At 30.4% G+C, this 25832-nt stretch overlaps 1 protein-coding gene across 1 annotated transcript in view; it reads left to right on the top strand.

Annotated features, from left to right (window-relative positions):
* The window catches only part of LOC142331568 (uncharacterized), a 52402-nt gene that overhangs the window by 16013 nt on the left and 10557 nt on the right, over positions 1 to 25832 (top strand). The window contains exons 2-4 of the mRNA XM_075377565.1: positions 903 to 1048; positions 15177 to 15261; positions 23663 to 23739. Of these exons, the coding sequence (XP_075233680.1) occupies positions 950 to 1048; positions 15177 to 15261; positions 23663 to 23739 (261 nt within the window). The 5' untranslated portion in view covers positions 903 to 949. The remainder of the gene's footprint in view (positions 1 to 902; positions 1049 to 15176; positions 15262 to 23662; positions 23740 to 25832) is intronic.

Raw genomic sequence — 25832 nt, forward strand, 5'->3', positions numbered from 1 at the left:
ATCATGTTTTTTCCGATGTCCACGATTTGAGGTTGCACGGAGGCAAATTTTGGACACCTTAGGTCGAGAGGACATGTTTCTGCCCGAAGATGTACAGGAGATTATGTTGCAAGGAGAGGAGCAATGGGCGGCAGTAGCAGGATTTGCTAGGATTTTCATGGAGAAGTTAGGAGTCTTGAAAGAGGAGCTCGAAGAAGACGGAGGGTTCAGAGTCGGGGAACTCGTCGTCGGCGGAGCACCTGAAGGGCTACATACTACAGAGGAGTTTTGCAAGAGAAGGAAACGTCGGAGGGTGCCGGATCGAACAGGCTCGCAGCCGAGCGCCTGGGGGGCCTCCTGAGCATTTAGAGGTCACCTTGGTGCGATGAAACCATGGGCACTCCGTACCGGGGGTCCGATGGCGTTCTCGTGGCTACGGAGGACGGTTGCCGTGGGTAAGTATTGTGTGATAAGTACTGATCGTGAGTTCTGGGTGTTTGTTTGTCTGTGAGTTTGTATGAGTTTTGTCTGTGTGTGATCTGGTTGGCCTGTGTGTTGGTGATTGCCTCTTACGTGTGGTTCTATGGGTGTTCCCAGTCAAGAAAAAAAAAGTTCTATTTATGCAAATTCTGAGGGCTAACGTAACATCGACAGGATCGGTTCTATCAAATTTTGCAGGATGTTGCCTTATTTGGTCTCTACAATACAAAATATACGTAAACCCAATTTTCACTACATTTTTTACATTATAGGAAACCCTATTTTTTACAGTTTAGGAACTGTGATCGCTTTAAAAATAAAATTCTTTTTTAATTTTAATTTTTATGCAATTAAAATTAAGCGCTTATTCAATCAAATCTATTGATTTTTTAAACATTTTTAGCTCTGTATTATATTTCATATGTTTTTTTTTTTAATTTCAGTAAATATATTATAGCATCGACAAAGATATCGTGTTTATTTTCAAAAAATGGCAACATCAAAAAACATAAATCTACCTATGCTGAAAGAATGCTGCTGTGGTTGTACTTTAAGGACTGGAACTATGATTATTGGATTCCTATCTTTGGTAAGTTCATGATTATTTAAATTTAAAAAAAAGAAGAGTTTTATATAATATTAAACCTTGTGTTCTTTTCGGTGTTATTTTTGTGAATTCCAGTTCAATTTAAAGCAACAAAACATCAATAGGAATTAATACAAATTATGAATAAATTATAAATAATTTTTCAAATGATTTTGTGGTGGGTGATTTTACTAATAAATACATTATATAACAATATTAATGTTTAAATACATTTAAGAAAAGAATTTTAACATATAAAAATGTCATTTTAAGTGTTATTTAACATTTTTTTTAAATTGTTCGATTTTTTATAAACTTCAAAATTGCGGTAATTTTACAAAAACTTCTGTTTTGGCTGTCGATGAAAACTGGGCTGTTTTTAACACTCGTTAAGTATTTTAATGATATTTTTAAGTACATTATAACGCCGATCTTCATGATAGAGTGGTAGGTAATATTTCTGCTTTTCTCCTGCAAGTTCTAGGTTCGAATCCAATCAGGCTTGGGAATACATAAGCTATTAAAATTCATCTTTCATCAGCGTCTGATACAAATTAGTCGCATTGAGCTACGTTAATTTGTAGTTAACAGAACTACATTAGTTATCCACAGAGTTGGACTAGTAGTGAACTCTTTATCGCAAATTAGCTGATTTCGGAGTTCAAAACTCGAATGTTCAAGTCCTAGAAAAACTAGTTTTAATGGTTTTATAAAGTACTTTTATATGGATTTGAATGCTAGATAGTGGATACCGGTGGTTTTTCGTGATTGGGGTTCAATTAATACCACTCTCAGGAACGGTCGACTTAAGACTGTATACATATCATCTTCATTCATTCTCTGAAGTAATACCTTACGGTGGTTTCGGAGGCTAAACAGAAACAGAATTACATTTGTTTATGTTAATAAAAAACTTATATTTTTTAAAAAATAAAATGTATTTAGCAAAAGCAGGCAGCCGATAAATTAAAATCTACCAAACTTTATTTGATCCCGTTACAAATACGCGTCTATTTATTTAAAAGAAGAAAAACTTGCAAGAATAGCATCAGCTGATCCTGTTGTGGGAGCAGTAGCACCACCATCCACAATGAAAATGGTGGTAAAGTCGATTGAAAACGTGTTGAAATAAGTTTTTAAAAAGGTTTTATTGCCGGCCTACGTGGCGCGAGTGGTAGCGTCTTGGCCTTTCATCCGAAGGTCTCGGGTTCGAATCCCGGTCAGGCATGGAATTTTCACACACGCTACAAATCATTCATTTTCATCCTCTGAAGAATGCCTAACGGTGGATCCGGAGGTTAAAAAAAAGGTTTTATCATCAAATTTGATTTCATTTGTCATTGTAGATTTGATATTTATAAATTAATATCAACCTTGCCATAATGGTAGAGAATAGCAAAAATTTACTTAATTTGTAAATAGATACTACATTTTATATAACAAGTGGACCCGTGCAAAATTTTCGCGAATTGCCTCTGTTTAGTTTGCATAACATCGAGTCTGATGCGAGAGATAGGTTAAAAATTTTATAAAAGTAAAAATAAATCACGTTAACTGCAGTAATAATTTATTTTTAAACAGAGGAAAAGTAAGTACAATGATTCAAATGTTACAGTAAAAAAATATACAGAACATTATAAAAAATGAAAACTGTAGCTACTGCAAAACAGCTGATTCTGTTCGTAACACAGTGAACGAATGATTGATAGCGCGTCGATGGCGATTGGACGTATCAATGAGCCAGTGAAACAAATTTGTTTTTAACTAATTTTTTTGCACTTTCAACACTTTTTCACTTTGTTTTTCGTCTTAAATCTGATGGCATACCCGGTGGGTAATTCCCAATCTAACACTACCACATTTATGGGAGTTTGTGCTGATGGCGTCTTATAAACGGTGCATAACTGCCGTCTTTAATAAGTTTAATGTATAGAAAGAGATATTACTAAGTTATTTTTTATCTATTTTATATTGTGTAAGCTGTTTAACTAGTGAACAATAAGCAACCCTTCCCGCGGTCCAATGAAATGAAGATGATACGTATGACATGTTAATCAGGTATAGTCTTATACAGACTCAGGCCGACCACCCCTAAGACGTGATTAGTTGAACCCAACCACAAAGTACAATGATATCCACTATCTAGTATTGAAATCTTACAAAAGCAATTAACTTGTATTAGGATTTGAACCTAGATCGTGGATGCCGGTGTTCTTTGGTTGTTGGGTTTCAATTAACCACACATCTCAGGAATGGTCGAACTGAGAATGTACAAGATTACACTTTACTTACACTCATACCTATCATCCTCTGAAGAAATACCTGACGGTGATTCTCGGAGGTTAAACAGGAAAAAGGAAGGATTTGAACCTCAAACCTTTGGCTTGGAAAATCAGCTGTTAACTGATTTGTGACGAAGACTTAACCACTAGACCAGCCAGGTGGGTTAATTATTATTATTAGGCAAAAAACATATTAGACAAAAAAAGATTTATTTTTTTGTAAAATACTCTGTACATAAATTCATAGTGTTTCAGGAAATTTCTACGGTATTTTTATAGAGGTATTTCATTCTGCTCATAAAAATTATGAACAAAGTTCACATAAACATAGATAAAAAAAAACTCTTTGTTTTCGAGGTAAAGTCAGCGAAAGTATCTGCTTTAAAAATTGTTATAAACCCAAAATATTGTAATAAAAAAGCAAGCTCTTTTTAATTTTGAAAAAAAATTACTTTATTAAATATCCAGTAATTAAAAAAAAAAAAATAATAAGTGTAAAAAATTTAATACTAAGAAAATTGATGTAATTAAAGTTATAAAAACTGAATAAAATTTAAAAAGGCCGTTTTGAATGTTAAACAAACATAATTGGTTCCACTTAGCACCTAACATTGTAATATCACTGAATATAAATTAAAATATAAATTAAATAATTTGTTTGATAATTTGGTTTCGCTACAGAATTATTTTGAGAGAAGGACCTTTTAACTAACTGATCATTTGTAGTGAAACAATTTCAGAATTTGTTGTTTGGTTTACAATAAAAATGCAATTTTACAATCATTGCTTTCTAGAGCTATGCTGCAAGAAGGAAGTATGGTTATAAAAAAAGTATGGTCAAGTATGGAAAAGGAAGTATAGTCAAAAAACGGCTTATGGTCCACTGATTTGTTTTACATTTCTGGACTTTTCATGACCCAGGGACTCCTAAAAAATAAAAATGAAGAGTAATGTCCGTACGGTTTGTATGAGCGTTGGCGTGTTTGAAGGTTAATAATTTTTGACTGGATGAACCGATTTGATGAAATTTTATACAAAGAGTCGTATATATGAGGCAATTTGATTAGTAAAATTTTGGAGTTAATATCTTTAGGGGGTGGGTTTTTTTTGGGAGGGTAAATTTTCTCAAAATTTTTAAAATTTAACTCCACTTTATATTAAGCTCAGTACATGCGTGCACGCTAATCTTACCATTTAAAAAATAAATTGGCACAAAATTTCCTCTTCCCAAAAATCGAAAAAGCCACCTTTTTATTAACTGCATATTTTTTAACCAATTTTTAAAAAAATGTCTTCCATGGAACAGTAGTAGTGCAAACAACCAAAAAAAAAAAATTATACTTTGGGCGCAACTACGGAGATGAGCTAGCCAATCAACATTTAAAAATATCCTTTTTTTAACTTTTCAAATCTTTTCTGGTTTATTTAAACTTTTAATGCTAGCAATATAAAAATTTTAAATAAAATTTACTAATATTTTTACAATAAAATTTCATCATCATTCACCCTCTACTCCTAAAAATATTCTTATGAAGGAATGTAGGGTTTTAGATTGATGGATGAAGTAACAATCTGCTATGTACTTCAAGAAAAGAAGAAGAAAAAGATTTTTTTCTTGTACGTGTTTCAATATTTATGATTTACTGATTGTACATATTTTAGTGGATTTTTTTTTTAGTTCCTTCCAATTAACATAGTAAACGTAGAAAAATCAAACACATTTCTTGGAAAGTGAGAACAGAAAAAATAAAAAATACTGATTTTTTTAATTTTCAAAACTTTTTTTTTTGGTTTATTTAAATGTAAAATGATAATTTTACAATAAAACTTCATTATAAATTACCCCTAACCCTAAAAAGAAATTTTAGGAACTTTTCTAATGTACAATTATTTTTCTAGTATATAAGAATAGATAACCAACACCAGAAGGAAAGTATTACAACTTTGTTGTCGGATTTTTAAAAATTTTATTACCTCGGTAATGTTATACCAAGGTGGTATTAAGATGAAAATATGTTCACGTGTTATGAGCCTGCACATATATTCAATATTCTGAATCTTACCAACTTTCTATAATTTAATTTGAAATATTCAACCCTGGACCCTCCTCTCTTAACCAAAAATAAATCTTTATTATTTGTTTGCTCATAAAAAAAATTAACTTATTCTCCTTTTCATAAAAGAAAAATTCAAGGGATGAAAATCAAAAAGATTTTGACAAATTTCATAGAAACTTAAAAAAAAAAAACTTCAAATGTAGGTTCCTTTCCTCATTTTGTGGGGGACTTTTAAAAAGCTTTTTATAAATAATCTGATAAATGATTTTAGGTGAACAAGAATTAATTAGAATAAATATAATTTAAAATAATAATTTTCATAAAAAATATATTTTGTATGTAATTTGGGTAGAGAAATCTGTTCCTGATAATAAATTTGATATCCAGAGGATAATAAGCTAGTTCAGCTTTTAAATGTGACAAATGTAAATCTTTTTATGCTAAATAAAATTATTATTTAAAAAAATTAAACTAAATTAACCTTAATTGGATCAAATATTATCATTTTTCTACGTAATTGAATGCTTAAATTTATATGCTTTGACATACTTGAACAATGAATGACATCATCATTGTATGTGAGTGTGTGATACATCAAAGCTGATGTAAAGGTAGCATTCACTTACGATAGTTTGCTTTGTTTGTTTCCTTTGTGTATTATCATTGTTTATCATGTAAATACTTTAGAATATAATGATGTAGTGGAATCAATAACTCCTCTCTTGTCATAATCACATTGTTGACATGTTTGCTGACAAAGTTAAACTTTCATTAACACCAGTATTAGAGTAATTTCATTATAATTCAGAACATTTCTTGCTTTCACATGTAAATGAGGTAGATAAATGTACACATGATTAATTAATCTACTTCTACCTTTAAATATAAAAAAAAACATATACTTTGAATTAAAGAATATTATCTAGAATATATTTATTTATTATTTTTTTATACTTAAAAATAAGTTAAGACCAGAAATTTTATAAAGTAACATTAGTACCTGGATATTTATTTGGTAATGAAACATGGGCAATGATAGCACTCATAGGTAAAGGCTGGAAACCATAAAGTTTAAGTTTATGAAAGCTGTTGTAGGATGTACAAGCTTGAAGAGAAGGCATAATGAGGATATTAGGTAGGAAGAATTTGAATGTTTTTTTCTCTAAATGCTAAAGTTAATCAATTTTAATAACAACAGCTCAATCATGCTGAAAGAATAAATGCACACTGGATTTCAAAAATTATTAAGAAATATAAAAATAAGAGGGAAGAGAATAATTTAGGTGACCAAAGAAGAGCATTTTAGATTAATAAATCACAAATCATATTTGTGATTTATTATAATAATTATTAAGCAAAATAAATATTTATTAATATTTTAAGAGATACTCTTTAAAACAGGAAACTTACGGGAAAATATTTTTAGGTATCCTTTGTCCCAGTAAATTCCCAATTTCTTATTTATTTTTCAAAAGATGGAGGCTAATAATATAAACTTATAACTACATTTTTATTTAAAATAAAGTAAAAAAAAAATATCTCAAATTTTTTTAGGAGGAAAAAACTGTATAAACCATCTGAATGTAAATACAGGGTTCTATAATGATTTCTATTAAAGAGAAGATGAAAGACGATAGATATAATTGAAAAGATAAAAATCAATAATGTAAGATCAAAAAGGGATTACATATTATTATTTAATTTATGAAAAACTTTTTAAGATCAATCTTATACAGATATTTTGTAGTAATAAATAGTTTAGTGAAAAGGTTTGGTATATTGATTGTAAACAACAAATGGAAAACGTTTTTGAAAAATAAACTGGATTTATACAATTTTCATTCATAATCTTTATAAAATATGTGTGACGGTTTCACAGAACAAACAAACAAACAAACAAATTACAAATTGAAAAATATATCATCCCATTCTGCTCTGATCTAATGAATTTTTAAGTTTGATCAACCCTGTGCCAAACATGAGATGTTTATATAATCATATTTGTGGGGATTTAGAGAATCCTTTCAAAATGTATGATGATAATGCTCTTATAAAATGCTTAAAATGTGATTATTTAAATGCATCACCTTTTAATTATTCACCCTTTTTTTATTCCTTAGTTAAATCCTTAACAGATTTTTGTAAATATCTTATTTATAATAATTTCTTGAAACCTATAAAAAAATTTCATGGTTAGATTTTTCACAGTCGCATTTTTCTAGTTCCAATAACTGAGAAGTTTTTTTTTATTACATTTTCCTACTTCTTCAAAAACTTCTTTAACTTTTTAAAGTTGTTTTTCTTTTACTAAATTTGTGAAACAGTAAAAACATCAAAACTAAAATATATTAATTTTTAGAATTTAAATTACTTGATTGTTTAACATATAAAAAATTTTGGTAATTATTAAAAAAAAAGTCCTTACTGAATACAGGGAATGTGTACTGCATCTTTTTCTGTGTAGAATTTCTCGCATTAACTATCTCTACAATCTGTCTTGTGGCAATTATGTATATAAACCACCTGTTGAACAAAAGAAACTACATGATTGCTTTCTCTAAGAGTAATGATGGCAACTATACATTCATTCCTTGTAGGCAATAAAGTGAAGATATCAATTGAAAACCAAACTTCTGAATTAAACAAAATTGCTACAATATTATATGACAGTATGTACATTTTTTCCATGAAAAAGTTTAAATAAAAATTACATTGTAGGTATCTTAAAATGTGATAATTGTAAATTGATAATTTCTTAAGTACTTATAACATTACTTAAAATTACATTTCTTGAGTAATATAATAACGGAATGAAATAAATAAGCTGATATATAATACTTTGTATAAAAAACTGAGGATAATATCTGATATGTATTAGTCAAAAAAAAGAAAGAAATATGTCAACACTTTGCAACATATAGTAAAAGCAAAATATCGTATAAAAGCTGAATATACATCACTTTTGGTCCAGTCGATTGCAATGAAAAGGGGAGGTGCACAACTAAATGTTACAAGAGTCCTAAATGCAAAATTTCAACATTGTACAGCTAATCGTCTTTGAGTTATGCGAGATACGTACACAGACGACACGCCGAAAATAGTGAAAATGAGATGATCAAAATGGATATTTCCGTTGAAATCTGAAATTTTTCGCTAGTACAATACTTCCTTTACTTCGTACAAGGAAGTAAAAAGTTGCAATGAATTTTTAAAAATAGTGTTACTTATATAGGCTCGATTCGATAGACGTTATTACCGTTGTCGAGGGGCTGGTGTGGTGGCTAAGGCTGCTTCATCAGTACCCTTTTGCTCTTTGCAGTTATGGTTCGAGTCTCGCTACCCTTTTTTTTTCTTCTTTAAACGTTACATTAACCTTTAAATAATATTTTTAGCACAATTATTATACTGAATATTTCTTTGCGCATATATTAATGATGCGATTCTTACAGAAACCGTATATTTATGTCCGTTTCGAATTCTGTACTATTAAAGACTTCTCCTTTCTAATGCTCTTCAAAAAATTGAAAAAAAAAACGACATGAATTTTTATTCGAACCGATGTGCCTTCCAATAGTATGACTCAAATATATTATTAAATAAAATTTCATTTGGCTATAACTGTGGATCCAATGAAAATACGTACAACAGCCTAAATGAAATAGCCTAAATGAAAAAAATTTCAACATCTTACCGAGAATCATTTTTTAGTTATGCGACAATACGCACCTATGTACAGACGTCACGTCGAAACTAGCCAAAATGGATATTTCCGGTGAAATCTGAAAAAAACCGACATTTTTCGCGATCACAATACTTCCTTTACTTAGTACAAGGAAGTGAAAAGGAAATGTATGTAGGTTGAATTCGAAATTTAAGAAGAAAAATAAAAAATACGTTCTATATACAGAATATTATATTAAATGTTAATATCCAAAAAAAATATGTAATTAAAATAAAAAAAATGATTTTTTTAATGAATTTTTATGTTCCTTTGGTCTTAGACCTTTATTCAAAACGATGCCGTTTAAAAAATATCCAAGGGACTGACTGATCCCGATCGGTTGGTAAATATTTATCGTTATTTTTTTTACAAATATTAATACGAAAAATAATTATTTTTGGAAAAATAAATTGAACTCGGATTTTACATCCACGATTGTATATTTATTCAGAAATATGCTAATACGCTCAAATTTTGCACGCCAGAATGTTTTAAGATTTTAATTTGTCGTAACCATCTCTAATAAAAAATTCTAAAAAAATATACGTTCGAAGGAAAGTTTATATGCATGTGTGTTGACCTGTTATTTACTTAATATTTCCACACTGAAAGAACTTTATTTGGATCAAATTTACCACTTGATTTCTGTATACGGGGCATTGATGTCATTTAATTTCGGTCAAGGTGCAGGAAGATCTAGGAGTTATGGGTCTTATAACTCAGAATTTTGCATAAAGAGTAGGTAAACATTTTCACATAATTTAGTGTCACATTATTAGGCGTGATATTTTACTTTCCCGTTCAGATAGCACTATAGCAGAGCTCTTGTTCTAGAAGGGAATATATTACAATCGGTCCAAATTGAGCATATATGCGGTTTTCACCTGAGCTTAAAGTTTTGAAAAGAAACAACCAAAAACACCGGATGGGAATTCTATGCTTCTAAATAATCTTATATTTGCAGAACTACTGCACCGATTTTTCTAACTTGGTCAGATTATTTCTATGTTTGGGGGGGGGGGGGGGCATTGATGCCATTAAATGTTTAACTTAAAAGGTAGAGGTGGCGAGGCTGTAGATCAATGTCACCCACCGTATCTCGAGATTTCACCCAATTAAGGTCATATTTTTCTTAGGCGCATTTGTTAACGATTAAAAGGAAACAATATTAAAAAAAACTGTTTTGCAAATTCGCACCCCTTCATAAAAACTGCTGTTGTAATCGTCTGCTATGTTGTGACATCACAGTGGAACGTTAGTATTAAATAAAAGAAAAATATTTACAGTGTAATAAACTAGATTAGCCCTGGCTCGAACTCGACCGATCGGTCGATTCAGTACCTGATGCGTTAAGCATCGAAGCTACACCGGTCTGCCGACCGTACAGACGAAATTTGTTCTATGTAAGTTGTGAAGTTACATTAGTTTAGTTAGTGCCGATAGTCGCCTTTTGTACCGTCACACTCGCGCGAATTTATTGGTATGCACGCGAGCTTTTTTCAGAACCGTTGAATTAAAGAAACGAAAAAATATTATATTTAAATAAACTGACATATATTTTAAATTAAGTTGTACGTGTATGTGAGTGTAAGCCGTGCATCAGAAACAACACACAATTTTAGCCGTCACGCGGCTAAAGGCGTGTTCCAGGAAAGTCCTACAACCGGGATGTCTGCATTATTTTATGGTGGTTGATCTTAGAGGTAGGAGCAAAATCGTATTTTACGTATTGAAAATATCACTCCTGTATTAATTTCACGGTTCGTTCTGTCGGGTTAATATTTAACTTTAGAAATGAATTCGGGCTATTTAATTCAGATATGCGTTATAACATGCCTACATTTTTTATTAAGTTATCGCTTTACTTAATTTCGTTAAATTGGATTAACCGATTTTATGAAATTTTGTATCATGACTTCTGAATATGGATAATTTTTGTAAGACGTGGAGACAGGGATTTTAAGGTGAGCGATACGGTTACCGTAAATCCCGTACATCAAAATGTTTCTTAAATTGTAGAACTCTCTTCTTTACATTATTCATCGCTTATATCTTAAATTTTCTACCTAATTTTCCTCTTGAGTACCATTCTATCGAAGGCAAAGACGTCGGTAGTCAGCTCTGATTAACCCGCAAAGTTACGCGAGGTCGGCTTTTTTACAATAAAAGTTTCCATCTTTTGATACTTTTACACGACTGTCCTAAAAGAAGTGTAATATGTTTAGGGTGTACGTATGTATTTCTCTTCCACCGTAGCAGCTGAGCGACTGAACCGATTTTTAAATTAGAATCCTTACGTTACCGGGAGTGTCATAGGCTATATATATATATATATATATATATAACTGTTTAAATGTTTAAATAAATATTTAAAAAATGATACTCTATACGAAATTGTCAACCGGACGTCTTTAATTATCCTATATACGAGGGTTATTTTTTTTCAAGGTCCGATCGGTCGCGAAATAAAAACCCGTGGAAAAATCGGATGAACGTTTGCGCATATGTGTTGCGCAGCGTCTCTAGTGTGGCCTTCAATCACGCCGCGTCATTTCGTTTAGTTCTGAACACGCAGCTAGCACGTAAAAATGTCTACAACAATAGCATCTCCCACCAACTGTGAAGTGCGTGCGGTAATTCGATTTCTTCAGGCTGAGGGGTGTAATGCGGTTGAAATTCATCGACGAATAAGTAATGTGTACGGTGAAACTTCAACGAGTGATAGCAAAGTGTGACAATGGTGCAGGAACTTTAAAGCAGGACGCGCAGATGTTCATGATGCAGGCGGTCAGGGAAGGAAGCGAGTGTCAACCGATGATCTCGTTGAGCGAGTGGATGAGGCAATTCGGGAAAATCGTCAGTTCAAAAAAATATCGGTATTGAGTGATTCGTTTCCTGAAATTTGAAGGTCAGCTCTCAACACCATTGTGAGTGAGAGACTTCAGAACCGCACAACTGTGTGCCAGATGGGTTCCCAAGATGCTGTCCGACCGTCACAAAACAATGAGAATGGACGCCTCCCTAACGTTTCTCCGGCGCTACCACAATGAAGTAGAAGATTTTTTGAACAAAATTGTCACAGGGAACGAGACATGGGTCCATTTCGAAACTGAAGAAACAAAACAACAATCCAAACAGTGGATGCATTCTCATTCTCCCAGTAAACCAAAGAAGATCAAGCGAACCTTCTCCAACAGAAAATGTATGGCTACTGTGTTCTGGAACCGGAATGGAGTTCTCTTGGTGGAATTCATGGAACGTGGCACGATTATCACTGCAACCTTATATTGCTTGACTCTTCAACGTTTACGAAGGGCAATTAAGAATAAGCGGAGAGGAATGTTGTCATCAGGCATTGTCTTTCTCCATGATAATGCTCGGTTGCACACCAAAGCTGTAACAAAGAAGCTCCTGCAGCGTTTTCCTTGGGAAGTGTTTGATCAACCACCATATGCCCAGACTTAGCTCCATCCGATTTTCACCTCTTTGCTCACATGAAACGGTGGCTAGGAGGACAACATTTTGGCACAGACATCGAGCTGCAGATCACCGTAGAAACATGGATGAAAACACAGGCGGCTCCGTTCTATGACGGGAGTATTGGAAAGTTGGTACCACGCTACGACAAATAACTAAATCGGAGTGGCGACTATCTAGAGAAGTAGCGTAACTATGTTAGTACTTGTTACAAATAAAAAATGTTTTATTTTCACTGTGGTTTTAATTTCGTGACCGATCGGACCTTGAAAAAAAAATAACTTTCGTATTTCCTTTCGTTCCCCACTATGAATTAGATCTGAAAAATATATCTTCATAAACTTTCAATAGAGATCTTCATTAAAAGATATTTACATATCTGTTTAAAAACAGTGTGTGTGCGCGTGTGCGTGCGTGCGTGTATGTGTGTGTGTGTGTGTGTGTGTGTGTGTGTGTGTGTGTGTGTTGGGGGTGTGTGTGTGTGATATATGAATGTATTACCATCATTATAATCATTAAAATACAGATGAATTCCAAGATAATATAAAAGAAAAAATACTTATCAAGTTCTAGTTGGAGAAGAAAATAACTGGGTCAAGTGCATCTGTCCTAATGACCTTTTTCAGTTTTACATAAAAAAAAAGAAACTACAATGTAATTATAATTACTCTGCTGAAAATGGTAGTATAACATTTCATTACTTCATTCTTTAATGGTTAATTAACAAAAATCAATTATCAGTACCGAGAGTTTACTTGATACTTTTTGATGAAATTTTAAAAATTACTTTTTATTCTCTTCACATCTTATTACCAAATTAACAAAGTTTGAATCCTGTAATATAATTCCTAGCATTTAAAACTTTTTTCAGTTTTAACTATATCTTCTTGTACTTGTGAAAAAAGCTGAATTCAACATTTTTTTCTTTTTTTAATTCAAGGACTGCAATATCAAATGATGTGAAATAAGTAATTTGGCTGAATACCAAATTTAACTTTATATGGTCCAATTAGATTCAGTTTAGACATTCCTGAAATTCTTTTGTTAAATATACAAGCGAACTAGTTTGTTATATTGGTAACTTGAATTAACACATTTTTATGCAGCGACATATTTTAAGAATTCTAAGTTAATAAAAAAATTTTTTTTTAGTATTGATTAGTTTTGCATTAATGACTGACTGCTCTTAGAACTTTTTCCATGAAACTAACATTATGCAAATTTGATTAATTTTGTATAATCTGAATTAGACCATTTTAATCACATATAACTGAAGGATTTTACCTTGTAAAGTATTTTCTTTTATTTTAATTTACAGTTTCTTTTACATTAATTATATTTCTTTTAAATTCTTTAAATATAATTCTTTTAATTTAATTTAAAAGTAATTATAGAAATACTTTTAAAATATTCACAATATAATTAAAAACTGACTGTAGAAAGTTATTCTGAGATTATTCTCAAGTATTTTTCATAAATTTCAATCTTTTAATAGCGATATTCAAAAATGTTTTTTTTTCATATTTTGTGTAGCTCTGTTCTTGCTTATATGTATAATCCACCAAGTTGGTCCAGCGGTGAACAAGTCTATGCAAATCAGCTGATTTTGAAGCCAACAGTTCTAAGGTTCAAATCCTAGTTAAGACAGTTACTTTTATACGGATTTGAATATTAGATTGTGGATACTGGTTTTTTTTGTTGGTTGGGTTTCAATTAACCACACATCTCAGGAATGGTTAACCTATCCCTTTTTTCTGTTTACCCTCTGGAACCACCGTAAGGTAATACTTCAGAGGATGGATGAGGATGATATGTATGAATGTAAATGAAGTGTAGTGTTTTACGTACAATCTCAGGTCGACCATTCCTAAGATGTGTGGTTAATTGAAACCCAACCACCAAAGAACACCGGTATCCATGATCTAGGAATGGTTGACCTGAGACTGTACAAGACTACACTTCATTTACATTCATACATATCATCCTCATTTATCCTCTGAAATAATACCTTATGTTGGTTTCAGAGAAAAACAGAAAAAGAAAGAAAGATGTCCTTACTATGTAATAGAAACTTATTTTTATTTGGTTCTATTATTTATTTAACAGAGTTTGGAATCTGGATACACGGTAGTGAATCACGGATTTGTCCATATTTTGTTTGACATCATTATTAATATGTACATGTATATCACAGTTCCTCTTCAGATAACTGTAAGTTTAATTTACTGGGTTTAGTTGTTAGTAAGCCTTGTCATCTTCTTCTTCCTACTGCTACTGCATATTCACCATCCCTCATGAGACATCTCTTCTCTCAATTTACTCCTTAATAGTATCTCTCCAATTTATTTATAATCTGTTTATTGGTCACCTTTCTTCCATTACATCTCTTACATCAAAGAATCTTACTTCTTCCAACCTAACTCTATCTCTTCTTATTTTGTCTACCATTGATATCAAAACTTCATTTGTCCAACATGTACTCCATTCCTTTGTTGTTAACCTCCCCCCATTTTTTAATGAATGATAAAAATATAACTAATCAGCAATTAACTGTATAATAATACATAAAATTTTAAATAATTATTTTTTTCCAGATTGCAGCAATTATAGTATCCTGCATAACAATTGTATCACTAAATACATTGCAGCATCTAAAACAAGCTCATGTACTTGACATTGGTAAGTATTAATTAAATAATGCTGTCATGACATTAATAGAATCATAACTATATAATTTTTATTCTAAGTTTTTTGAATGTATATAAATTTGAATGTATGATAACTCAATAAATAAGAAACAAATTTTGTAAAACAACTTCCACCAATGAAAATTATCTGTTTGGATTTAAAATATTATAACAACAATTAAAAAATAAAACTTAAAGTACTTAATAAATAAGTATGTCATGAATATTTGTGCACCATTATTAAATTCAGATCCAAAGATAAGTGCATCCTTAATAGCTACATGACAGAGTAGAATAGGTAGTTTAGGAATTAAAATAGGAGGCTAATTGAAAGCCAGCTGGCTTTATGCAGTAAGCACCTTGGTCATTGGTTTGGCTTTGTATGCCATCCTGAAATAGGAATTAAAGTCCTTGAACAATTCCATCGGCACAAAGTTTTACTACTCTATTGAGTTCCAGTATAGAAGTGGTTATCCTGCCGGTTTCCAATAGGTGCCACAAATAAAACCCAGGCTACTTAAATATAATACTTATAAAATAAAGAATGAAGGAAAACTATAAGTCCACAGTGGAGCTATCTCTAATTGATGTTGATTGTGGTAGTTTATCAAAATGATCTAGAACTAATGTAACAGTAAACATGTAGCTGTGTTATCCAAATGGCTCAATATGATTAGGACATGTAAATCAGAATCCAATAAAAAAATAACACGAGGAATACATAACCTAAGAAACAATATTGTTGAAATTTAGATTGAAGTAAATCCTTTATTTTTCAATCTTTCACATAGATATACAGTCACTGTTTGATTCCGGCATTCAATAAAGAAAAAAAAACTTGTTTTTAAATACATGGAAATTGGCTTCCAGGATTTGCTTCTGTTATTACACAGTCCTTAACTTCTGATATGGTTGCAGTTGACTGTAATAATTCAGTTTTTTAAATGAAAGATTAATAATTTCTCTTTGTCTTGATGAATTAATTCACCATAGAAGCTTGTACTTCGTAATATAAGAATGGAAATTTTTTAGTACAGTAAGTATCGTTTATAGTGACATCGGATGTAATGACCAAAAACTTGTCTCTTGGTTGGTTTGGTATGCTGCTATACATAATCATAGTTTGTACATTGTTTATAAAGACATCATTTGTAGTGATATATCGATTATTTATCGACTTATTTTCCCTACTGCAATGCGACATTTATCGCTTATAATGTCGGACCGAAGTGACTCATCAGTAACGTAGTATATCTACATTACAGACAGAAATATTTTGACGGTTAAAATGAGTCACAATTCCTTTTTCCTTATATATATACTATAGTTATAATATACTATATAGTTCATATGTATTATAGTTCTTGTTTTTATATCTTCTTCCTGAACCAGATTATTGTAAACTGAAGAAGCACACATTCAGTTGTTGTTCATCTTTTGCCGTGAGCGTATCATATCATGTACTTTTTAAAATACTTTTCCAGTATTTTATTTACGTATCCTGTGTAATTCATTCATTAGTGATTTAATTATGACTTCGCGAAAAATATTCATGATAGAGGAAAAGGCGCACATTATCTGGCGGTTACAGATTGGCAAAACTAATAAGGAAATTCATTGCCCAAGAATTAGGCGTAGGTAATTTGACAATATCGATGTGGAAGAACCGTGAAAAAGAATAATAAAGTTTTGAAACAATTCTATGAAATCAAAAAAATTACGGGCTAGTCAACATAATGATGTAGATCAAGCACTATTAAAATTGTATAAATACCAGAGGGCTAGTAATATTCCTATTGCAAGCTAAGGGGAAAAGTTTTTCTGAAAAATTCGTTAAATCAGTTGAAATAACTTCAGCTTGGATACAACGGTTCCGTCAGCGTCACGATATTGTGTCGGGGAGAATAAGTGAAAAGGCCGTAGCAGCTCCAGCCGGTGCCAGAAAAATAGCTAGAAACCATTTTAATTTGGTAAAAATTAAAAAAGGACTATTCGGACGAAAAAATTTGTAAAGCTGATAAATCCGTATTTTTTTAAACTGACGCCAGAAAGAACCCTTCAGTTTAAAGGCAAAACGAGTTCTGGTGGAAAATTATCAAAAGAAAGACTAACTATACTAAATGCTACAAATATTTCTGGAATTGAAAAAAAAATTCTGGTTATAGGAAAAAGTGCTAAACCCCCGATATTTAAAAAAAATTAAATCGCTTCCTATTATGTACGAAAGTAACAAGAAAGCTTGGATGACAAGTGATATATCTTCGTCTTGGATACGAAAATGGGACCGTGAATTAAAGATCGTTGACAACTGTCTGGCTCATCCATACGTCGAAAATTTTTCGTGTATAATGTTAAGTGTTCTTAAAATACCCCGGGAATCTACAGCACTGGGTGACTGAACTTCAGCCACAACAGAAGCCACAGAAGACGTTCCAGGCCTTGTGGTACCATTAAGTGAGGTGTCGCCACTTGCTCCAGCACTCGTCACCGCAGACTGAACATCACGACGGCTCCGAAGGGTGTCAGCCCGCAACACCCTACCGCCCCGGTATTTATTCACATCGTTGTACTCCATTAATTTTCAAAACAAATGGGTAACAGGATAAGCTCCTGCGGGCTCCGACACCTCTAGAAACGGCCGTCCCTAACATGGAAAACAGACGCCGCCCAATCTGGAACAGACGCGTTGGATTTAAAGTAGCTGTTATGGTCCGCGGGTGGGCCTTTGAAGAACACCACCTACCCTGTATATCTACAGGGCCTTCCTCTAACCGCCACCTTGAGGACGCGCTCAGTAGGGGGACAGGATCCCCCCTGGGTTATTATTATTATTACTGTATAACAATACCCGTTTAGATGGCATATTAAAGTAGTATCACTAAGCTACCTAAACACAGGTTATTGTGACTATCAGTTATAATGACCTAAAATCGTCGGTCCGCTGGACGTTACTATAAACACTACCTCTATTACACACTACCTCTCTGCCACAGTACAGTTGTAACTTAAAAAAATAAAATTGATGCATCTCACTTTCTAGTTTCCTTTTAAGTTGGGATAATTTTTCAGTTGGAAAATTTTCAGTCCTTATAGAAAAAGAATGCACAAATTCCTTTATTAAATTTGTTTCATTAGGAGGAATAATTTTCATATATATTCATTCTAAAGTATTCAATAATATTAGAAATTACTTTACTTCTGGATTGGAATGGTTTCCCTTTTCCTTTCATAAAGAAAGTTTCAGGTTTGAATTGTGATAAGCTTGACATTTTTCATATGTAACAAAATATTTTGTTCCTTATGAAGAAGCTTTAAGTTTATAAAGTGAATTAATTATTTATTAAAAAAAAAAACAAAGAAAAATATCAAAATGACAAAACATTCACCATTAATCAACTTGATGTTCAAGCTTATATTTAGATTTTTCCGTATAGTGTCTCGCTGATTAATTTTTTCCAGTTTTCTCTAGGAACAAATTTCAGATGCTTCCAACTTATCTTTCAACATTTCTTCATAAGTGTTGGAAGTCATGCTAAATCCATGTGGTGTGGATTTAACATCAGTGTTTCACACCTATACAGAAATATACACAAAATATTACATTTCACAAGACACTTCATCAAGTTTAACATCATTTTATTATCATAAAAGACAGTTTCTTTGGATAAAATCACTTTTAAACCAATTGAAATATAGTTTTCATTTCCTTTTCACTTTTGCAACCTCTGTTAATGTTCAAACTATAAGCAGACTCTATTTATTTGTTCAATTTTATATATATATATATTTTTTTTTGTAGACATTTATCATTATTTTCTATTCTTATTACTTAACACCATTATTTTTATATTTTATTAATATTTTCACAAAACCATATGCCCAAGTAATAGAATATTTTTTTTTTTTAATGTGGATAATCAGATATGAAAAACAAAGTACTCACTGTGAACCAATATCAAATCCAGAGTGAGATTCATAAAAGTATATGGGCTGCATTTCATACGGAAGGATTTATCTTTTAATTTTCGCCATTGAATGAATCTGATATTTTGTACTGATGGTTCTCAGATCAGTCAAAATTGTTAAAACAAACTGTTTGTCACAGAACATGTTACAAATCTCTGATGGTTCACATAAAACATGTAAACAGAAATTTATTATACATATCTGATCTGCACACTACTCTAAAATCTTTAATATCCTATTTAACCTATAACCATACTTTTTTATTTACTTTAATTCTATTGTGATTATTTTGTACGTTTTTATGAATATTATTTTTGTAAGTAAAACAAAAAAAGTTATGAAATGCATAATATAAAATTTTAATGTTTTCAACATTTAAAAAATTTTACTTTAATTAATGTATGGTAAATAAATGTCTATTTAATTGAAATAAAAGTACAAGAAGGGTAAATACTACAACTACTGAAAAAAAAAAACAATTTTATTTCAGTGCAAAGGGATCTTAATTAATTAGCTTCATGTTTTCTAATAATCTACCTTTTTCTTAATTGATGATCGTCAATAAATCACAAATTAGGATAAAACTCAAAGCATTACATTAGTTTACAAAGAAACGATTAATTAATAACGTTATTTTAAGCGATTAATTTTCTCTCATAAATAATTTTCTCTTTTTTCCAGAGTGATCTCTTTTTCATTGACTTGTATAGAATTCATATAATCCTTTACTATTAATTTATAATATTAACAGTTCCTTCTACTTCTATCTAAATGAATCTTTTAAAATGTTTTTCATTCAATCTTTATTTCAAATTTAACACTTTTAAGTTTTTTGAATAATTTAAATTTTTCCACTTCAGCAACATAAGATTAGTTTGTACTAATTATTAGAGGAACTTGAAGATTAAATTATCATAGCACAGCTTACTTAGGAAAAATATTTATTTTTGTCTAGTGAAATATGTAAACGTAAATTTAAATATTAATTGTGCATAGTATTAAAGCAAAGCATGTTATGAAAAATTGAAGAGTGTTCAATATTTAAATATTTTTATTGCAATTTAATAAATTTTTAAATTTAGACAGTTTGTAAATATTAATATATATTTATATATTACCTCTTTGATATTACTTTTATATATATATTTTTACTATTTTTTTTTATGTTTATGTTTATAATGAGATGAAAAAATGGTTTTTGTTTTAAGATTGGAAATTATTGTAAATAAACATAAAAATACAATAATTTTTAATACTGTTTTTCTTTATAGTAAAGATGAAAAACAAAATGTTTTCTTTTGGAAGAAATTAAAAAGATAAAAAAGTAATTTTTTAAAACTTTTCAATGCTTTATAAGAAAAACACTTTTAATGGAAACCACTTTTTTAATATGCTCTCTTTATGAAGCAAAGAAAAACAAATTTTAATAACAATCAAATGAAATCAGCAGCTGGATAAAATGAAAATACTACTGTATTTATAATATTATTCTATTTTCAGTATTCAGTAATTTGTGTGTTTATAGGAAAGCTTAAAATTACTTTAATGTTTGTCCTTTGTATTTATCTGCATTATCATGGACTTGCTAATTAATTTCTGTCCTAAATATATATTTCTGTCTTTCATACCTATACATGTAACAAATATTGTTTTTATTAATAGAAAGTACCCTTTGATATTTTATATATTCATGTGGTAAAATAATTTGTATTTTTCTTGACATATATCATTTGACATTTTCAATTCAGATTTTAATTTATCCTTACACAGGAACATGAATTATTATTAATACAAATTATTATTATTAATTATTATTAAAAATAATTATTATTGTTAATTATTGTTATTATGAGAATAAAACCATACCATTGTCAATATTTTTGAAAATGGTTTATAACAAATGTAGTAGAATATCTTATCAGAGTTAATTTACTTATATGCAGATAACTCAAATAAAATTTTATCAAAGAAATATATAAACAATAGAAATGTAATATAATTTTATAAAGGGGTAAATCCTTTGAAAATCTTTCACAGGGAGATCGGTAAACTTAGTGATTATGAAATGCTTTGTTTGCATATGAATTCATTTAAACAAATAAAATGGGGTATTTTCAAATAAACAGAATGTCGGTAAATCTTCTTTTAGAATTAACAAATAGTACATTATGGATATCAATTTATGTTTGTTTTACTTTGAAAAGTCTGTATCAGTCACTTTGTATCATTATTAAATATACTTGTACGAATATTTATGTAAAAAGTGATATTATATTTTTACGATTTTTAAAAAAGGAAGAATTAGATTCCATGTTAAAAAAAATGGATAATCAGTTAGTTCTTTGTTTGATCTCATTGAATATGAATCATGAAGATTGATTTTTCAATAAATTAAAATCTTTATTTTGTACAGGTTCATGAACATAAGCCGTTCTTAGATAAATAATCATTTACTGATATAACATAAAAATATTCACTTACATTAAACCAGATGTCAAAACTACTTTTACACTATGTAACAAACATGGATTGTGAGAAAGGACCTTATTTTTTATGTCTTTTATAGTTTTAATTAATTACCTAATAATGTAATAGATATTTTTGTTGATTTAAAAAAAATATAAAATCAAAAAAATTATTTTTATAGCAACAATATTACACTATTGATGAGTATTTTTTTGTATTAATTGAACTTACTGCATATATGTTTAACGTGTATTTTAATATTATTAAAATATTTAGCAATTAATTCCTTTTTTAATTGTTATTTTAACCATCACTTCTATTTATTTAATATCTTAACACACTTCCATCACTATTAATTTACATAATTATTTTCATGAATTAATGTCTCATAAATAATTCCTCTATTTTGCTCATTAATTTTCTACTTGTGATACTGCTCTGGATCAAGGTTTTTTCTACTAACAGTTTCCTTGATTATTCTAGATAAATGCTTGAGCAGGTCTTTTTGTTATCCTAGAATATCTCACAGTAATATGATCAATATACTGAGTGGGCCAGAAGTCGCTATCCATTGTAAACATTAAAATTCTCTTGTTTGTGATCTTCCCATTGATTGTAAATTACTATCTTTGTTTTCGCCAAATAGTTATTGGCACAAACACCAGAGTTCACTGCTATTCAATCAAACATCTGTTGTATACAGCAGTTATTATGTTCATTGGACATTGTTGATTCTAACTAGTCGTGAAGATGTTTACTAATGAAGAAAAGGTTTTTTCTTTAAAAACTTGGTACAAAGATAGTTACATTTAATAATAAATGAGTGGAATAATCATTTCAACACTGTTCCACCGACATGGTAGGCTGTCTACAATTTACGAAAATGTTTTGACAGAAGTGCATCTGCAGCAGACTGCCCTAGTTCAGTTAGGCCATCATTAAGTGTTGAAATTAAGCTTAAAGTTTTAAAAACAGTTATCCAGAACCCCTAAAAAGTTTATTCATAGGCTATCCTTGAACAAAATATTTCTAGAACTTCTGTTTGCAGAATTTTACATAAGGCTAAATTCAAACATTACATACCTTGTCTCATACATGGTTTATGGGAAAATGATCCTCACAACATCAATTTTGCAAGACAATGTTAAATGAAGTTAGACAAGGTGATAATGAGTTATTTTCTAAGATGATTTGAAGTGATGAGGAAACTTTCAAATTAACAGGCCAGTCAATGATGGAATAGTAACTGGAGAGAAGTACCTCGAAATGTTGGCAACCTATGCCATTCCAGGGCTACAAATGAACAATGACAACTTCAATTTAGTTTACTTTCAACATGATGGAACCCACCCTATTATTCAACAGCTGTGAAAAATTATATTGATGAGTTATCGGAAGGCGAGGGGCAATAAAAATGCCACTCAGATCTCCAGACCTCACACCCATGGATTTTTTCGTTTTGGGAACTGTTATAAATAAATTCTACGCTACAAAACCACAAATAATTGAGGACTTGAAAAATGCTATTTAGAACATTTTTTGAAGAAATAGATTCCAATACACGACTGTGCAAAGAAGTATGCTTAAGGATCCCAGGTTGTTTTAGAATTGTATTGACAAAGATGGAAAATAATTTGAGAAATAATTTAAGAAATAATCATGTAGCTCAATAAAGTGTTAGTTATGAATTCAATTTGTTTTTGTTTTGTATTTAAATAATGACCTTTAGGAAGGGTAGTGATTTTTTAGTCCTCCCAGTATATATAATTATCTATTACTTAAATAAAATATTTATTGATCTAAGTAAAAATTTATAAGTGGTTTAATAAATTTGCGTCTAATGTACTTTGTCTGGTATACCGTAACAGGGATAAATATTCTACTTTTGATACAAATGCAATCTTGTTATTATGATGAAAGAAAAAGTGAAAATATTTAGTTAATATTTTTATTTTTTTTAGCTCTGGAAATGATTGTTTTAGCAGTACGTTTTGTTCAAATAATTTTAAGTCTACTGCTTATCGTAGGAACTCATAAGGTAAGTAAAATTTACTACTTTATTATTTTTTTTGTCAATTAATATTCTTGTTAAATCCGTTATAATACTTCTTTTCTATTTTAGTATTTTTGTTGTCATCATCATAATATGGTTATTTACCTTTGGGAAGATGCATTCCCACTTAAAATGTTGAGACCTTATAACTTTTTTTTACTTTTAGATTGTCTCTAAGATTTACTCTTTTCAAACCTCTTTTTTCTCCCTCTACTTCCAATTAGATTTTCTATTCTAAATTATTCTAATTAAATTATATTCTTGTTAACTTTCTTAATTACTTTTTTATTTTTCACTTTGTACATTTAATTTTCTACACTCTTCCAAAACCACATTTTCAATAGACTTCTTTCTTTCATTTTTTAGAATCTATTTTACATCCATATGATTATTATACATCCCCATGGTCTATTTTTCCATTTAACAAACTCAATCAAGATTTTGGGTTGTTATATTTTTGAATGAATTTGAAAGTGATTGGTGCAAAATTACGGCAGTCATCATGCCCACAAGAAAGTAAAATATATATATATACATAAACTTTTGAACTGAGGGTGGTTTGGGATGTAAAACGCGAAAACATGTTGAAATTTTCCAGAAGTCGAATCATGGCATCCATTACAATAGGTAGCTTTCTTATGAAATCTACCTAATACAAAAATGTGGGATGCACTTACTTTACTTTACTTTACTTTTTCATGTCCGAGTGACGAGACATTAAAAACTTTGCGACCAGTATTGTGCCACCGAAACACCAGAAACATTTCCTTGCCACAGATCTTCTAGTGTGCATTTGGTTGGGCAGAGGGTGCACTTTAGAAGATGTTCAGAGTCCTGAATCTCACCGCACTTGCAGTTCAAGTCGTTAGGCTCCATTTGACACCATCTAGCATGATTAACTCTGGTTGGTGCAACCTCAGTTCAAAGCCGGTTTAATGTCACCCACGTTTGCCAGTCCAGGAGGTGTTGGGGCTCTTTTTGGGAACCATGGAGGGGGCTCGATAGATGTAGATTTCAAAATTCCCTTTCTGAATTTCAGTCTCAGAGGGAGTGGTCGCTCCATCTGGTACATTGTATGTTGTGTATCGAAAGATTGTCTGAACCGTTCAATGTACTTGGGTTCAGCTTGACATACAGTGGGATGCACTAATTTTCTATGAGAAGCAGTACTTTTAAAACTAAGAAAATAAATATAATTAGGAAACTTACAATCACTCTTAGTTTTGAGAATGATAAAAAAACAGGTTTCTTATGAAACCTGTTGGGTAACCAACCTGTGGGTAAGATTCTATACTAGATAAATGATTAAATGGAATCATAGATCCATAGACAGTTCAAAAAAGACTGCACAAGATGTGAATAGTAAATATTTCTTGTAAATATAAATATTTAAATATGAGATAAATATTTCATACGTGATTTCATTATCTGAAAAAGGAAAAAACTTCTTGCATAGACATACTGAATTATTAATGTAATAAATTCAGAGTAAATACCATTGTCTTGGAACTGTAAAAATTATACTAAACTCAATGTGCTTTTTTTTTAATTTTTTATCAATAAAAATAATTTGTTCCTCATTTAGGATCAAAGACCCCCTCTACAAGGACATAATTTTTATTATGGATTTCTAAGTAATTAAGATGTTACAAATTAAATTTATTATAAATCAAACATAACAAAGTAGTACAATAAAAATAGACTAGTAAAAGGATGCAATAGGAAAATAATTAGGGGTTGTGTGCTATTTGCTTCAAATGTCTAGTTATGGAGAATCCTAAAGAATGTGCTGTCTACAGTGTTTGTGGAACAGGATGAAATGATGTAAAATATACTTTTTTTTTTAAATAAATTCAAAAACCATTTATGTTTAGTAAAAAATTACTAAGATCATTTTTTATACTTCAAGATTCCCAAAATTTTGGTCTTTATAATCTTTAGATGAAATACAAGTATATTCAAATTATGATGGTTATTAAAAATTGCAACATGCAACGTGAGAGAATGTTTTCTATGTCTGTTTTTCGTGATTGATTTGAAAACTAAAGTATGTAAAAAAAAATGCATTATAAAAGTTA

Source organism: Lycorma delicatula, chromosome 10 (genome assembly GCF_047948215.1).
Source record: "Lycorma delicatula isolate Av1 chromosome 10, ASM4794821v1, whole genome shotgun sequence".
Classification (NCBI taxonomy): domain Eukaryota; kingdom Metazoa; phylum Arthropoda; class Insecta; order Hemiptera; family Fulgoridae; genus Lycorma; species Lycorma delicatula.